General features: G+C 42.8%; 1 protein-coding gene across 1 annotated transcript in view; it reads right to left on the minus strand.

Moving 5' to 3' along the window:
- Positions 1–278: 278 nt before the first annotated feature.
- LOC142103528 (uncharacterized) overlaps positions 279–19078 on the minus strand; it is a 43679-nt gene continuing 24879 nt past the window's right edge. The window contains exons 7-12 of the mRNA XM_075187572.1: positions 16187–16495; positions 15644–15946; positions 12039–12335; positions 7143–7460; positions 2052–2099; positions 279–1528 (exon numbers count right to left, since the gene is read on the minus strand). Coding sequence (XP_075043673.1) covers positions 1221–1528; positions 2052–2099; positions 7143–7460; positions 12039–12335; positions 15644–15946; positions 16187–16495 — 1583 coding nt within the window. The 3' untranslated portion in view covers positions 279–1220. The remainder of the gene's footprint in view (positions 1529–2051; positions 2100–7142; positions 7461–12038; positions 12336–15643; positions 15947–16186; positions 16496–19078) is intronic.

Raw genomic sequence — 19078 nt, forward strand, 5'->3', positions numbered from 1 at the left:
AGCCAGGTGGGGGCAGTTGTAATACAAGAATAATGAAGAATACAATAAAACAATATTATTAAAACAAGAAAACAATAATAATGAAACACGTTGGAGGTTATTGCTCACACTGGTCAGACTGGTGGTCAGTAGTATAACACACTGCTGGCTGCAGTGTTCACATAGAGACTGTTCTAATAGGAGAAATGATGGTTTATTCTATCATAATAAGACTCTGTTGGGCTCCAAGAGCCGGGTGGAGGACCCGGGAAATAGGTGCTGAGGAGAACACTGACCTCTTTGGCATTTTGCACATTTTATTTTCTTACATTGTAGAAGTAAGAAGGATAATACTTATTGGCTACAGAAAAACTGATGATAAAAGGTATTTACCCCCATTGTTGTATTACTTGGTAGAAGCAGATTTATCTGCAGTTACAGTTGTGAGTCTGTTTGGCTCTCTCCTGGCTTTGTATCTGTCTCTACAGGGTATTTGTGTTGGTCAGGGGTAAAAATTCACAAAGTTCTTCAGTGAAAGTAGTGGCCAAAGTATGATTACACCCCCTGATTGGGGACAGATCTGGCTGCACAGCTACAAATACTACACAGACACAGTTATATCAGGATTGCCATCAAACATGCAGAATCCTCTCCCAGCTCTTCATCAAAAAAAGCCCTTCCTACAAAATGTCATAATATTTATATAGAGGTGTAATGTTATTCACACATCTCACATTCAAGGAGGCACACTCGTATCTGCCCATCTTACACAATTACAGATTTAGTAAAGTTGAATAAAGTCACAGTTCAATCAGGTTCAACCTTCCATATAATCTATCCTAGGTTCACACACTTAGCAAATATTTTCCTCTCGTCCCACAATACAAGTGATCTATAAAAACATTCTCAGAGACGGATTAAGAAATCACATGAAATGGGAAGGGGTGACAGCTGCATTTACTTCTGTTGATAACATCCCCCCTAAGCCGATATATCCTGATTAACTGAGACCGATCTGTTATTTATACAAGTGACGTAGAACATAAGGTCTGTTCTGCGGTTTGTGGAGGTCGCTGTAGATCCTCTGACGGGAAGTATTACTGGTACCTTCCCAATCCCATGATTCCTGAGCCGGGTATTCCCTATCCCCATACTAGGAGGAGATTCCATCATTAATACAGAGCATTGTACACAGGAAGATATTACTCATTCTGGTCCTCACATAAACATCAGATCTTGTCCTATTCCACCAGTGTCAGAGTAAATGTTCCCTCAATTGTATGATAGTTATAACACGCCTCAAATCTGATTGTACAATTTCTGTCCGATTCCTCTGCTTTGAAAGTGATTGTGGAGAAGCTGCCAGATCCGTCCTCTAGGTTTCTGTTTTCCATTTCACCATCAATAGGAAATATTCCTTTATACCAGGAGAACATGGAGTCGTCCTCATCACATCCTCCAACGTTACATCTAAGTGTGACTTCCTCACCCACTCGGGGTCTCTCCGTCACGCACTCAATTCCTCTTATTTCAAATTTCCTTTCATCTCCTGTGGAGAAAAGGATAATACATTAGTAATGACTCAGTGACTGAGTAGATCTATAGTAGAAACTGTGTAAACTTCAGCTGTGAGCTCTGTTCACCTGACTGATAACACAACACAGATACAGAGAGATGGATGATATTTGCCGTAGTTGGGTCTAACCTGTGTGTCAGTTACCAGCTGCACAGTAATGATTATCCTATAGAATAATCTCCTCACACGCAGATACATCCTGGTCCTCTCTTATAAAGGGTTATTTAAAGACTTACACTAAACAAGGAGCATTGAGGTGAGTTAATAGTGTGGCTTAAATTCCTCATAACTTATTGTACCAGGCGCAGGTGAGGACAAGAGCTTACAATCAATTTCTTCCCAGTCAGCTCATTTTATACAATTTTCCTATGTAATAAATCATTTTATCAGCACATTTTTATTTATATTGAGGTGGTCCATTCACCCTGTAATTATCTTCATGATTTCTCCCAGAGATCACTAATGAGTTGTTGAATTTACTTTCAGTATTACTTACTTGGACTCGGTGCTGTTTTCCTGCTTCGATCTACAGGGTCAGGATCTCCTAATAACACAACAGAAAATACAGACATGATATATGATAATATATAAGTACATAGTAAATCTCTTCCATGGTTATCTGATAAGTGACACAGCGATGTTACAGCAGACAGACGACTGACAGATAATGAGCCATCTTCATAAAAGGTGAGTGTGACCGGATGGGATATCTTCGCCACCTGGTCTGTAGGGGGGGGAAAGAATGAAGGGATGTGTGGCTGGATCCCTTCTAAATAATTTATTGTAGATATACTTTTCAATTAGGGGTGCAGTGCACTGCTGTATATCATTGTAAATGTACTGATTGTTTATATTGTGCTGTATTTCTATATTGGAAATGTAGTGATTTCTGATGCAGTAGCCATACGTTAGAGAAATTCTTTTTTGTAACTTTTCGAAAGGAAGTGCTAATTAGGCCTTTTCATTTGTGAATGACCAACACATTCTTTAGCCTGAATGCACAGGAGGGAGATTGTTACCTTTCACCCTGTCTTGTTAATAACATAGACAAACTACACGAATAATGCAACCAGCAAGTAATCTAGAAGTCACAGATTGATGTGAATTTTGTTAAATTCAAGATTAGAGAATATATATATATTACATACGGATGCTAAATATTTGATGCAATATCTCAGACATAGTGGTGCCACTAGCAGCAATGTAAAAAGGTGTTAACCCCTCCAGGCTGATCCATGTGCAGGCTGCTTGAATCAGCCTGAACTGGTGAAAGCGGCAGGAGACTGGATTACCTCCTGCCAGGTTAGGTCTCTAAATCTGTATAAAAAGTGCACTGTTTGACCATGTTATGTATTATTCTATCTGAAAATGCTGGATAATCGCTAGTACACAAACTATCGTGTAACTGTCCTTATAAGGACTTCTTGAGCTAACAAATATCACTGCTTCAAGAACCTGCATTGAAGCCAATTTATCTGCTGTGAACTGCAGACTAGACCCAAATCTAATGCGTTTTCCGGCTGTTCTGAGGTTGGGACCCAGCATTCCAGTACCAACGTTCAGCCCGCTACCTGCAGCTGTACCAAACGAACCAGCCCCTCTGTCCTATGATGAGCACAGGGAAGACGGGCTAAGGATCCAGCTGATGGCCTTGGGGCAGGGCCATCTTTTCCATTGGGCACGATGGGCAGGTGCCCGGGGGCCCCACGGGCAAGGGGGCCCCATAGGCAGGGCTCTTATTTAGAATAAATAATCCTGCAAAAACAAACCTTCAAGGGTCATCTGTCCCTATCTCTCTCTCTCTCTCTCTATATATATATATATATATGGGCCCCGTTGCACTGCTTTGCCCATGGGCCCATAATGTTGTTAAGATGGCCCTGCCTTGGGGACAAAGCAGCTGAGTGGCCATAGATCATCAAAGCATGGTACCAAGAGGGAAGGGCACCAGTCACACAGGCCAAGGGGGAAGCGCCTCCTAGCGCATCTGGATTATAATCTCTGCCATGCCCTAGTTATGAGGAAAGTGCTTAAAATATTGATAAGCACCTGCAAGTATCTGAAAGGACCTGTAGGCTACACACTGTACTCATAGTGGAATGGGTACACCATGTAGCCTGCAGTGGAGGCCTACCGTGGAGTGCCCTCAAAGGACTGTGCAGACTTTGATATAGTAAAAAGGGCCCTCCTTAAACGCCACCCATGAGGAGTTTGCTAACCTGCTGCGGGAGTCTAGCAGACTCTGGAAGAGTAATAGACTTATCATCATCATCATCATTTATTTATATAGCGCCAACATATTCCATAGCGCTTTACAATTGGGGACAAACATAATAAACTAATAAACAAACTGGGTAAAACAGACAAAGAGGTGAGAAGGCCCTGCTCGCAAGCTTACAATCTATGGGACAATGGGAGATTGACACATTTTGGCCCAGCCAGACTGCAAAGGTAAAAGTGACTCATAAGCTAAATGATCCTGTCACACAACAATGTTGGTCAGGGGGTAGTGGTCTTGTGTGAAATTGTGTAACAGGCGGTAACAGGCTAAAGGCGATGAGGTTAAGAGGGTGGTTGAGGAATATTATAAGCTTGTCTGAATAGGTAGGTTTTCAGAGAACGCTTGAAAGTTTGTAGACCAGAGGAGAGTCTTATTGTGCGAGGGAGAGAATTCCATAGAGTGGGTGCAGCCCGAAAAAAGTCCTGTAACCGGGAATGGGCCAAAAGCAGTTTCACCGCCAGTGCATAACAGAGGTGAAAGAAGCAACTCTGATCTGAAAGAAGGAAGGGGGACCAGCCCAGGTGCCCAGCAAGGGGGTGCACTATTAGTAACAGTTACCCAGAACGCAATAGTTCTAAGCACCGGTGAAGAAGCCTAGTGGTGGCAGCAGAGCCGCTCCAACTGCGTTTAGAGGGGCACAATTGGGATAAAGGGCTCTAGTGGCAAGGCAAGACCAACCAGTCCCCAGCAACACGCCAGGGTGGCATAGGATGTTCTTCCTGTACAGTTTATCTGGGTTGCTTTCTCACCGCCAGCAACCGACTATTACTGACACTCGCCGACTTGCGAATGCAAACTGCGAAATTGTTGTAGGAGAATTCGGCTGCCACCGCTAGGCTCCTTCAACGGCTCCTAGAACTGCTTACTTCTGGGTAGCTTGTATAGCTGCTGCAGCTCCTCTTTGCTGTGGGTCGACTGGTACCACCTGACTGCAAACTATGGACAAGGACTGCTGGGTAGCGGGCAGAGTGTTGACACAGAGTTGCTGGATTCAACACAGGACAGCCGGGGAACGGATTAGAGTGTAAGCTCTTATCTGTTGGTGACAGGATACAGCAGGCAATAGACGTCAGGCAGAATCTTCAAGCAGTGATGGTTTATTGCTCACACAAGCTATTGGTGCTAGTGACACCCAGAAGTTCAGATGGAATACTACTACTTTTTACATGGGCAAAAGGGCTTTTTTATACAGTTTTACACACATGTTTGCAGAGGATAGCCCAGCCCACTGAAGATAAGCTGGCACCACAAGGTCTGAGATATTACATTGGATGTTTACCATCAGGATGTAATATATTCTCTAATCTTGCATTTAACCTAACAAAATTCACATAAATCTGTGATTTCCTAAATGACTTGCTGGTTGTGTTATTCAGACAGGTTTTAAGATACAGGGTGAAAAATTACACAGGAAGGAAAGGTAACGACCTCCTGCTGTGCATTCAAACTAAAACTGGTCACTAACAATGAAAAGGTCTAATTAGCTTAATTGGGATTCCCTTTCTTCCAAGAACACATTTCCTCCTACATATGGCTACTGCATCAAAAATCATTACATTTCTAACACAATACAACACTATCAAAAATCAGTACATTTGCAATGATATACAGCGGTGTACTGCTGTATATCATTGCAGAGAGGTCGTGGTATATGGGGGAAACATGGCACAAGAGCCAGTAACTCTCGCTATAGGCTGAAACTTGTCCAAAGATTGTAAGCTTATGTGAGCCGGGTTCTCTAATATTAGCAGCCTAGAGATTTCACCCAAATGCAGCCTCAGCCAGTATTATGCAGTAAGAATAAGTCCAGGTCTAGCTAAACAGTGGTTACTCCTGACTAACTGTTAGAGATCGCGGCGGCCGCGGGCACCGCCGCGACTCTCCTGGATTCTCCAATGATGTCCCGGCCGTTGCTACGGTAACCGGGACGTCACTTCCGGTTTCCACGTCCCGGTTGCCTGGGCAACAACCGGGACGCTACAGACTCCCTGTCGCCGTGCCCGGCCAGCTGATTAATAGGCGGGCGCGCGCGCGCACAGGGCTAGTTAGGTGAGAGCCAATCATGGCTGTCTAGGTGCCTAGGAGGCAGTTTGTAGAGAAGTCAGTTATTAGTATGCAGCTAAGCACTGCATTACGATTGGCCACCAGCACTTCTATCTATTAGGCTTCTCCTGTGAGGGCTCTTCTCTGATTGGTTGCTTGAACTATTTAAAGGCAGTGAGGACTAAGCCTCATTGCCGGTTATAGTGTCCTGTCCTCAGTTCTGCTGCCTGCTTGTTCTCTCTCTGCTTGGTGATTATTACCTTTGATTGACTTCCCGTGTATGACATTTGCTTGTTCCTGGACCACTGAACCTACGCTTCTGACCCTGACCATTTGCCTGAAAACCGGATTCCGCTCCTCCGCTAGTGCTCCTGACCTTTCGCTTGTCTCTGGATTTCGAACCTGTGCTTGTGACCTCTGACCTTGGTTTTCCTGCCCGCTACTGTATGCCAATCACTCCACTCCTGGGTTCTCCTTAAGTCAGTATACGTTACTCGACCCTCTGTCGGCCCGCGGCCAAGTCTGTCCCCACCACTAGGGGCTCCAGCGAACAGCGGGCCTTCAGAGTAGACCCGGAGTTTCATTGTACTGGCTTGGTTCCTAACACTAACAAACTATAATAAAACATAAGCAGTTACAGCACAGTAACTTACAGGCAGCTATCAGGCTCTCTCACAGAGCCTCTGTCTCCAGACAGTGAGGGACTGACTGAGCTGCGACCTTTAACACCACTACTCAGGTGCAGCTCCTGATTACCAGCAGGATCTTAGGTAACCTGGAAACCCCAATTTATAGGCCTATTGGATGGAGCTCACCCTCACTCTCCATCCATAAACACTAGGACATTTTTCCGGCTTTTCAATCAAGCCTACAGCCCTTCAGCAAGCAGCTTACACAAAATACATTTTCCTGGGGGTTTTAAAATTAGTAGGTTAGGAACCTAGGTGAAATATACCTGCCACCAAAGACCAATCCAGTGGCTTTGTCACAATATACTGTATATAATATTTCAGGGGTTGACTATCCAATTGGTGCTAATTGGTGAGCTGAAAGAGGTAACTGTCTACAACGATTGCGCAATTTGTAAACAATATAAATTTGACAGTAAACATTTTTATGTTTATAATATACTACACCAATCTAAAATATCCAACCTAGTAAGATGGTCACATTCCTATACCTGTATATCAGCAATTTAACTATAGACTAGATGTTACATAATACTGAGAATATAGGCTGTATAAGAAGTCAGTATCCTGTTACCTGCAAGTGGTAGTTTATAATGTTTCTCTCTGATTAACTTAGTGACCGTATGTGTCACCTCACACCGGATGGACGTGTTATGGTCACTGCGCTCAGGAGTAAATCTCAGGGTACTATTACAAGTATATAAACTGTCCGCTCCAATCCGTAGATCTGATGATGTCACAGCGTTATCAGGAAATGTGCTGAATCCTTTAAACCACCTGACTTGAATGTCTCTTGGTGAGAATCCAGATATTGTTGTTGTTAGTGATGTTTCCTTCCCCACCTCAGGTCTCGCTGGCTGGGCAATAATATCAGATAATGAGGGTGGTTTATCTACAACAGAAAATGTCAAAATACATCAGTTGCCAGCGATGAGCTATAGATAAAGTAGTAATGCCCCCCCCCCTGTATATAAAGGAAGATAAGGTAGAAATGAGAAAATACCACAATTATCTGAGTCATTTCCAATAGTCTATGATCAGATACAGAGACCACAGTATCCATGAACTCTTAGCACAGGGATTAAATGAAGGTAAATTAAATAGGAATGTGGGACACTTATGTGACATGTCCATGTATAAACACCACCTCTTGCTACAGTAATTTGAGATAGGAAATGGTCACTAGACCTCTAGACACATGGGGGGTCTACTTAAGATCCTTTTGCAGAATTAGTAATGTTATTGTTATATTTTAGTGATTTACAGGTATTAAAGGCAAAACTATTTGCCTAACTATTAAAGGCAAATTGATCTAAAAATCACCAGTTCACTGACATCACCGATTTCTCAGTATTAAGTTTAGAACGGGGGGGAATCTATGAAAGATTGATTTCATAAACTACTGTGAACATTTCCTTGTTTTAGACACTTCAGATTGCTGCACTGGGATGAGCGAGGTGTCTGGACTGGTTTCCAGTAAACCAGGGAGACCACAATATAATATAACAGCTGAAGTTTGAGGATATTTGTTGTGAGTGGAATTATTTTGCCTACTCTCCCAGAATGTCCGGGAGACTCCCAAATGTCTGGGAATCCTCTTGGACTCCCGGGAGAGCAGGCAATTCTCCAGAATCCCGGCTGCCTCTGTAAATTAAACGGAGGGGGCGGCACTTAGTGACGCCGTGCACGCGTCATCGTGGCCCCGCCTCCTGTTTTTAGTAGTCCAAAATACGGATGACCGTTTTGGGGGCATATAAACGCTGAGGGGGCAGGCAGAGGAAAAAAGTACAGGCATACCAGGAGTTAACTTATCTGGGTTGTGGTAGAAACCCGAGTTATCCAATCAGTAGAGCCGGAAGGGGAGGGGTTCGTTTTTCCAGAAGGGCTTATAACATATAGGAAAAGGATGTGACTTCCTCTTGCCGGATAGACTTGTTACCCACCCACCCATCCCCTATTTTGTAGTATTGGTACTGGTACTTGTGTTCACAAGTGGCGGTAAGCAGCCCAATCAGCGGCCATTTTGTTACATTGAAGGTGTAGTAGGCACTCTCCTCTTAAAGGGATTGGGCAATTAGTCAGAATAGCCCTTCGGGGTTAAGGGGCTCCGCTTAGGCGGGCGGGCCTCAGCTAATATGCCAAATGGGGGAGTTTGGCATTTTACGCCTAGTCGAGTCCAAATTAGTTTGGACGGAATTTACAACTAGTAGGTGTGGCCTGGATGCTGATTGGTCTGTTTAGATTGGCCACCAATTTTTTCCCCAGCAGGTTCGCCTCTAATAAATTCCTGACCTTTCAAACGTCAATTCAAGTCTCTGTGTCGTTATTTTAGTTTGTTAAGTTAACTCTGGTAAAGGTTAAAGATGGTATAGTATGTGGTCCACCATAAGCGGTTTATGTATCATTGTTATATGTGCGGAGTCTGGCACTCCTTCTCTGTCTGCTATTTCCCGAGTAAATACTATACAATCAACAGAGAAAGCGGCACACTCACACAGGTGATGAAAATAACCTACAAATGATTATATTTTTTAAAGGATATATGATCCAAAGTTTAAATTTTAAGACACAAAACGTGATGAAATGAGTTTGATATCACATCAACCAGCCTGTCCCTCGCTTCTCACAAAATGTGGAGCATTACAACATATACATTTTATAGCCCTGTTTTTTGTTCCCCAGCTCACCAGGAATATTATTATATATTTTTATAATAAAGTAATTTAATATATTTTATTCTGCTTTCCCATATATTAATTACAAACCGTGGCTTTACTCACTCTTTAAAGCTACAGTAAATCATGGTTTCTTACTTGGCAGAGTTAAATAGATGTTTACTGAGTATTTCTGACATATTCTCACAGTGCTAAAATGTCTACGTGACTGAGTTATATGAAGATGACAATTTGTTTTGATAAACTCAGAGCATATACTACACCCAACCTGTGCATGTGCTTATGTTCTCCGGCTGTGAAGTAAATTTTCCTCTGCTTGTTTAAAGACTCAGTTTCCTTACACTGGTAATATACTTTGGAATTAACAGTATTGATGTCATTGAGAGAGAGGAGAGGGTGAATCTTGGCAATAAAGCAAAGGTGGAGGCTGGAGGGGACTGGATGGGTGGAGAGCAGAGTCAATGATGACCCCCCGGCAGCGTGCATGGGGAAAAGGGGAGAGGATGACCTTGTCAACTGCGAGAAACTGAGATAATGGGAGGAGGAGATGTGACATTGGGTGGCGGAAATAAGACAGGCTCAGTTTTGGTTATGTTGAGCTTGATGACAAGCTGGAGTGGAAAGAAGGAGGGAGGTCAGAGGAGTAAAGGTAAATTATAGCGTCATCAGAATAGAGGTTATACTGGAGGTCAAAGGATTGAATGAGTTGACCAAGAAAGGAGGTTTAAAGAGACAAAAGTAATGGGCCAAAAACAGAACCTTGGAAGAGGGTAGCAGGCACCAGAGGAAGGGCCACTGAAGCAGTGATCAGAGAGGTAGGAGGTAAGCCAGAAAAGGATGGGCCTGCAAGGACCAAGGGAGTAAAGGAGGTGGAGAGATCAAGCAGTAGGAGCAGGGGGAAGTGGCCATTTCACTTAACCAAGAGAAGATCGTTTGTTATCTTAGTGAAGGAACTCTCAGTGGTGCGTACAGGGTGGAAGACGGGATGTAAAGGGCCAAGAAGACACTGACCAATGAAGAAGTGCAGTTAAACAGTTGTAGACTAGCCGTATTAAATATGGAGTATAGTTGGCTTATAAATGTTTTTATTTTGTAGTATTTTATACACAAGCTTTAGATTTATCCGGTTTTATGTGTTTCATTGTGACATCATCATATCAATTGTAACATCTGTGTATACTCTATATAAATTACCTTTGTAACACTGGGCCAGTGCCAATTGCCTGTAGGAGGAGCCCATCCCCGAAACACGTAACAGGGTAAGGATTGAGAAGACTAGGACATAGACTACCCCTGGTATAAGTTCTGAAAATATAATTATGGCGATCAGCCCCCATGTCTGATTGGCTGATTGCGTCTTAATCCCTCCCATTGCCTAAATAAACATTGCTGCAGATAACACATTATCCTATACTTTAAGAAATTGTTGAGACTAATTTGCTTTACTTGATTGACAGCAGTTTCACATTTGTTTTTCAGAGGGGAAGGCAACAGGTGTTTTTAATTGTATTTCATTAGTCTTTAGAGATGTGTCTATGCAATTATGCTTAGAATAATTATTAATTACACTGTCCTGATGCATAAAGATTTTTTTATTTATACGATACATAACATATACTACTACTGTTCTCTCCTGCCATAACCAGGACACATGTATGTGAAAATACGTGGTCCCAAATCACTCATACACGGTATTAGAGGAAAATAGAAGGATGATATATTCTGCAGAACAGGATTAAATACAGCATGGCCCCCTAACGAAAGCAGGTCCAACAAGTGAGGAAATCAGTTCAAATAAATCAGTGAGATAGGTTCCACAGTACATCTCTGGCAGAGCATCACCTCTTGGCCAGTCAGTCACACACGTGTCCAGCTCCCACGGTAGCCTCTTTTATTACCTCCTAATCCCAACTTGGGATCTGCCTGTCCAGGGGAGTTGCAAAAGGTCTCCATTGGTGGGCTGCTTACACCATCCAGCCCCCTCCCCACCTCCCCAGGTGTCCTCCCTCAGGTGACCCCTGCTGGGTCAGGCTCCTGGCAGTCTGTAGAGCTCACTAGTGGACAATAGGGAGCAAACAGAAATAACAATGGTAGCTTAATTCACTCAGCTCCTGAGTGTTCCCTGTGGAGGTGGAATTTAACCCCTGAAGTACTTTTCCAATGAGATGTTATAGTTACATCACTGATACTTCCTGATAACAACTTGGCTAAAAAGTGCAGTCCTGGTATGGATTAGATTAAGGGGTTGTACCACTGGTTCCATACACCATGCCCGTTGCGTTACAATGTTCTCCCCTGCCGTAACCTGGGCACATGTATTACTATTGCGTCCTGGAGAAAAAAGGCGCATATGCTACCTATGAGGAGATGGGCATATATTGCACTTTGGTAAACGAATCATGATTCAAAAATTGTAGGGTTTTGTCCAGGAGGCAACTTACACTTACGGCTTAAGTGCAAATTGCGTCCAACTCTGCATAAGGGACACAACCTCAATTTCTGTTGACAACACAACAATAAATCCTACCCATCAAGCTCTGCATCATATCTATATCTAAATCCTATTACATATAAGAAAGATTTCCAGAACACGCACATATCTCACACAAGACACTGCAGAAACTTTTCATGCACTCATCATCTCCCGCATAGACTATTGCAATATCCTCCTCACCGATCTTCCCCTAACTAGACTCTCACCCCTACAATCTATGAATACAATGGTTAGACTGATTTTCCTTGTAAAATGTTCTTCTACTCACTTTATAAATCTACTGTAAAACATAGTTTCTTACCTGGGAATGTTAAATAGATCTGTTTCCTGACTGGTTCTGCAATATCCTTGTGTGTCACACTGCAGGTATAGTGCTTCCCATAGTCCTCAGCTGTTGGTGTTATATTCAGTACACAGGATAATGAATCCTTCTCTACAGTGACTGTCGCCCGGTGTCTCTCCAGCTGTTTATCATTCTCTAACCAGTCCACCGTTATATCTTCACGTCTACAGCCAATCACATTGCAGCGAAGGGTGAGAGGTCTCCCGTAGCTGGGATTATTAGGGTCACTGGAGATTTGACTAAGTATCGGAATCCCTGAGGAGACGGAAAAAAAAGGTAAATATGATTGTGTAATGATCACTGAATACAAGTGGACAGAAATAAAGTAGAGCAGCTATTATCTAGAATGTTTGTGTTTGATGTTTTACACATAAAGGTTTTTCTTATAATTTGGAGCACCTTCCACAACCTCTATCTCTCTACAATGTTCCTTGGTAATCCCCTCCATATTAATCTGTTTAGCAGTGCTCCTCACAGAGGTGACATGAGGAAGAGCTCAGTGATCGTGTCTGTGTGTACAACATCCTGTTTCTCGTTTCTTAGGCAGTACCCCATACAGTGCCTGTAGGAGGAACTCAAAGCTCATGTCTGTGTATCGCAGCCACCTCCTCATTAAACTCTTTAACAGTGCTCCTTACAGTGTCTTTATGAGAATGAGCACAGTGGTCATGTCTGTGTATGACATCACGCCTCACACTGCTTAGTGGTGCTCCTTACAGTGTCCTTATGAGAATGAGCACAGTGGTCATGTCTGTGTATGACATCACGCCTCACACTGCTTAGTGGTGCTCCTTACAGTGTCCTTATGAGAATGAGCACAGTGGTCATGTCTGTGTATGACATCACGCCTCACACTGCTTAGTGGTGCTCCTTACAGTGTCCTTATGAGAATGAGCACAGTGGTCATGTCTGTGTATGACATCACGCCTCACACTGCTTAGTGGTGCTCCTTACAGTGTCTTTATGAGAATGAGCACAGTGGTCATGTCTGTGTATGACATCACGCCTCACACTGCTTAGTGGTGCTCCTTACAGTGTCCTTATGAGAATGAGCACAGTGGTCATGTCTGTGTATGACATCACGCCTCACACTGCTTAGTGGTGCTCCTTACAGTGTCCTTATGAGAATGAGCACAGTGGTCATGTCTGTGTATGACATCACGCCTCACACTGCTTAGTGGTGGGTGCTCCTTACAGTGTCTTTATGAGAATGAGCACAGTGGTCATGTCTGTGTATGACATCACGCCTCACACTGCTTAGTGGTGCTCCTTACAGTGTCCTTATGAGAATGAGCACAGTGGTCATGTCTGTGTATGACATCACGCCTCACACTGCTTAGTGGTGGGTGCTCCTTACAGTGTCCTTATGAGAATGAGCACAGTGGTCATGTCTGTGTATGACATCACGCCTCACACTGCTTAGTGGTGCTCCTTACAGTGTCCTTATGAGAATGAGCACAGTGGTCATGTCTGTGTATGACATCACGCCTCACACTGCTTAGTGGTGCTCCTTACAGTGTCCTTATGAGAATGAGCACAGTGGTCATGTCTGTGTATGACATCACGCCTCACACTGCTTAGTGGTGCTCCTTACAGTGTCCTTATGAGAATGAGCACAGTGGTCATGTCTGTGTATGACATCACGCCTCACACTGCTTAGTGGTGCTCCTTACAGTGTCCTTATGAGAATGAGCACAGTGGTCATGTCTGTGTATGACATCACGCCTCACACTGCTTAGTGGTGCTCCTTACAGTGTCCTTATGAGAATGAGCACAGTGGTCATGTCTGTGTATGACATCACGCCTCATACTGCTTAGTGGTGCTCCTTACAGTGTCTTTATGAGAATGAGCACAGTGGTCATGTCTGTGTATGACATCACGCCTCACACTGCTTAGTGGTGCTCCATACAGTGTCCTTATGAGAATGACCACAGTGGTCATGTCTGTGTATGACATCACGCCTCACACTGCTTAGTGGTGCTCCTTACAGTGTCCTTATGAGAATGAGCACAGTGGTCATGTCTGTGTATGACATCACGCCTCACACTGCTTAGTGGTGCTCCTTACAGTGTCCTTATGAGAATGAGCACAGTGGTCATGTCTGTGTATGACATCACGCCTCACACTGCTTAGTGGTGCTCCTTACAGTGTCCTTATGAGAATGAGCACAGTGGTCATGTCTGTGTATGACATCACGCCTCACACTGCTTAGTGGTGCTCCTTACAGTGTCCTTATGAGAATGAGCACAGTGGTCATGTCTGTGTATGACATCACGCCTCACACTGCTTAGTGGTGCTCCTCACTGATGGTGTAAAATGGGGTTCCCTTTAGATTCTGCGCCAATCACTAGTGGCAGGGAGGGTCCACACCTGGATGTGACACCACAATGCGTGAATAGGGGAATATATCACATTATACCATTACATAAGTGATCACCTAGACCGAATCTTAAATTTGTGGTCCAGCTTTGGGCACCTGTCTACAAGACAGATATAGGAGAACATCAGAAATCAGAGACAGGCAACCGTATTAATAATGAGATCGGATGTGTTAAATTATAGTAAAAAATTAGATAACTTAGATAATTTGTAAGAGTCTATTTTGCAAATGTAACATAATTAATGTGTACAAGTATATTTAAGGTCAATATATAGATTTGTCTAAAAGACATTATCATACCCAGTGACAGAGGGACGCCCACTGAGATCGGGGGACAGATGCGTTCACCATAAATAAATAAAGGGGGGTCTTCATCATGTGGGTGGTCAGACTGTGGAATAACAGACACAAGGAGTCGGCAGGTTCACTGACTGAATGTAGGAACGTATCGGATGCTTCCGTACAGGAGATGGTAACAGTAGCTATGATTAGTAAGTAGTGGTAATTGCCATACTGAGGGGAGGGGTGATAACATCATGGGTAGGTCATTTGACAGCTGCCTCACTAGGGGTCTGTTTTATATCCCTCTGGATCTACACAGTCAGAACTTAGGACATCTGACTTGTCACCGTCACTAGTTATGTATGTAGAACACACTATCGCTGAGAGATTTGTACAAATCAGTCACATATATATATATATATATAGTAGATATATCTAGAACGTCTATCCCTATATAACTTCTCTTGCTGAGGTCTCAGGTACAATAGATGGAAGCCCCCAGTCACAGGGAGTAAGAATCACTGGTCTGTTAGATACTGGATCATTTCCCCACCTCACAGCATCTGTATCCACCATTACCCTGATCTAATCTGACTCCAGCCAGCGCTTCCCCTCTATTCCTCTTACCCCCGATCTGACCTGGGACCAGTATAACTACTCGCTCTTACTCACTGCACCATCTTCCTGCCTCACCGAGTACAGTGCCGTGTCTCATCCAACACTGCATAAAGCCCAAACCGTTCTCTGACTGTAGTATCAGCTGTAGTATCAGTTTATATATGAGTCTCAATACTATTTTATGTGCATTTTGTTGTGCGGGATCCTGGGACATGATGGTGCGTAGATTATACACATGGGACTATTACACGTGTTTTCATTGCAAAGAAATCTGACAATTACCCTTTAACTTCAGAATAAATGTTTTTTTCATGGTCTTTGTATGGGGAGTAATCTCCATATGAAAATCAATTCCCTGATCACAAATATTTGGTGTAATCGTCAGCTCTGTGGTTCCAGAGAACATTCCAGATTCTGGGTCTTGTTGGATTTTGTCTGTATGTTGCAACCTCTCCAAACCTTTATACCACTGCAGTCCACAATCTTTGGAGTATATGTCTCTGATCGCACAAGATAACGTCACCTGTTTCCCAATCTCTGGGTCTTCAGGGTGACACTTTATATCACTTATAGTGGGCGCAGAAACTGTAATATAAAATAACAGCTGTGTTATATACAGTACAGTATGGAGTCACTAACAGTGTAATATAGAGTGACAGCAGTGTTATATACAGTACAGTATGGAGTCGGTAATAGTGTAATATACAGTAACAGCAGTGTTATATACAGTACAGTATGAAGTCAGTAACAGTGAAATATACAGTAACAGCAGTGTTATATACAGTACAGTAATAAAAGTCAGGAAATAGATTATCATTTACTTACTCAGGTCAGTCAATGTCCATTTGACACTTTTAGGTTCTACAAGGCTGTCATGTTGAACTTGACATCTGAATATCTTCCCCACGTCCTTTATGGTTGGTTTCAATTTCATAGTGCTAGTAACATAACACAGATTACTTTCTTCAGACAGGGGGTCACTGGTGCGGGAGGGTAATTGGGTCCCATCTTCCTTGTACCATGTAACTTGGATCCGTGCTGGGTAAAATGAATGAATTCTACAAGATAGATCCATATGGTCACCAACAGAGACAGTCGTCTGTGTCTTCTGTATATTATCCAGCACAGGGCGAGCTGTAATATATCACACAGTACAGTAAGAATAAGAGGAGATGTAATATATCACACAGTACAGTCAGTAATAATAAGAGGAGCTGTAATATATCACACAGTACAGTCAGTAATAATAAGAGGAGATGTAATATATCACACAGTACAGTCAGTAAGAATAAGAGGAGATGTAATATATCACACAGTACAGTCAGTAATAAGAGGAGATGTAATATATCACACAGTACAGTCAGTAATAATAAGAGGAGCTGTAATATATCACACAGTACAGTCAGTAATAATAAGAGGAGCTGTAATATATCACACAGTACAGTCAGTAATAATAAGAGGAGCTGTAATATATCACACAGTACAGTCAGTAATAAGAGGAGCTGTAATATATCACACAGTACAGTCAGTAATAATAAGAGGAGCTGTAATATATCACACAGTACAGTCAGTAATAATAAGAGGAGCTGTAATATATCACACAGTACAGTCAGTAATAATAAGAGGAGCTGTAATATATCACACAGTACAGTCAGTAATAAGAGGAGATGTAATATATCACACAGTACAGTCAGTAATAATAAGAGGAGCTGTAATATATCACACAGTACAGTCAGTAATAATAAGAGGAGATGTAATATATCACACAGTACAGTCAGTAATAATAAGAGGAGCTGTAATATATCACACAGTACAGTCAGTAATAAGAGGAGCTGTAATATATCACACAGTACAGTCAGTAATAATAAGAGGAGCTGTAATATATCACACAGTACAGTCAGTAATAATAAGAGGAGATGTAATATATCACACAGTACAGTTAGTGCTACAGATGGAGGAGATGTTCCTAAACCAAGCTGAGTAGTTTGTGCCAGAATTCACTGTAATCAGAATCAAGAACTAACACCAATGGAGATTCAGAGCCAAAAGTCACCACAATGCAGAGCCAGGGGTAAGGAGCCAAGAACCAACATAAGAGAAAGGACCAGTTAGTTAGGAAACCCCTTGGAGGTAGTAGACAGAAACCCACTTCCCCAGACCAAAAAGGCTGCTCCAGAAAGACAAATTGTCGTGGACATTTCCATGGTTAAAGGATTGGGGAAATTAGGATCAAGGAAGAGTCAGGAGAGGATACTGTAGAACAGTGGGGGACATAAGCTGTGGTCTTTTAGCAGCAGCTGGTAACACTTGTGTTAATAGTGCTGCCACCTGTCAAAAATTGCTGGCATGGCATTCATTCCTTATAGTATCTCACCCCCTCTTGATGTACCTGGAACCTAACATCATAGAGGACATCTTCAGAGCAATATTCAGTGTAGAGATACCCACATGGCTTCTCTTGTCCCCAAATCTTCTGTGGTTGGCTACCCCCATCTTTGGTCTGCCCTGCTGCCTTTCCACAGTACCTGGAGGTCTTGGACATGTTGATTAGCCGATAGAACCCCACATTGAGCATGGGATGAAGGGAAATCCACTTGGTAAAATCCGTGATTTAAAGAAGAAAGGTTATATGTGGCCCTGGAACCAGATTGTTCTTTGAAATATCTACCCTCAGATGTAGTTGGGTGTCAGAGATGAACTACTAAAGGAATTGCTCTATTCGTCAGTTAGATTGGGGATGATACACAGAACTAGAGTACAGAGAGATCTCCAGGGCCTTGCAGACGGCCCTCCAAACATTGCCCTCAGCAGTATCAAGCACTGTGATAATTGGCTCAGAACAGTGATGGCTGCTTCAAGAAGCAGATTCAGGGAAGAACTGACTCTCCATCACAGGCTGAGAGTTCTGGTGCAAACTGCTAGGAGAGGGCATCAGTCTTCACACATTTAGTGTTGTCATATTAGCAGAAGCTTGGTCTGGTGCCGACTGGCCGTCCACTGGTTATTTAGGTCACCAACTTCTGGTCTTTGGCTGCATCGGCACTGACAGCTTTCTTGAGAGCCAAAACCTCTGACTTATGTGTTGCTGCCAATTGCCGCTGTGCTGTACACTATCTTTATTGCAGGAGCAGAATGTAAAGGAACCTGTCTCTTTGGAGGTCGAGCTGGAGAGGTTACAGATTTTCAGCTCCTAGGAGGAGATCCCTTGGCAGAATTAGGAGACAGAAACACACTTATCTAGACAAAGGAGAAGGAATAGTGATAGATGGTAAGAAGATTAGAAATAGTAGGATTGTGGGAGATGTAAGCCATGGTCATAGCAGTGGACGTAGTAGAAGTATAGAATCAAAGTACAGGTAAAAAACAGATAAATTGTATTGCTTTAAACATATGGGATATTATCCCACTAAAACAACCAGATTAACATTCTGTGCATGATTAGGAGAACCTCAAGACACGGCCCTATGAAGGCACTGTCACAATTCCGTTACAATAATTAGAATCTTTTTTTTTTTTTTTTTGTAAACTCTTTATTTGCTACAAGAAGAAACAGCGTAGAAAAGAGCAAACAACAAGTAAAAACCAACTGTTTTAAGATAACAAGATGTCTCCTCTTATTTTAAATTTTTATAGTAGAAGGAAGGGGAGGGAAAGAGACAGGAAACAAAGAGGGATAAGGAGGGGGAGTGGGGGGGGGAGGGTTGGGAAGGACAGGCA

Source organism: Mixophyes fleayi, chromosome 10 (assembly GCF_038048845.1).
Source record: "Mixophyes fleayi isolate aMixFle1 chromosome 10, aMixFle1.hap1, whole genome shotgun sequence".
Classification (NCBI taxonomy): Eukaryota; Metazoa; Chordata; class Amphibia; order Anura; family Limnodynastidae; genus Mixophyes; species Mixophyes fleayi.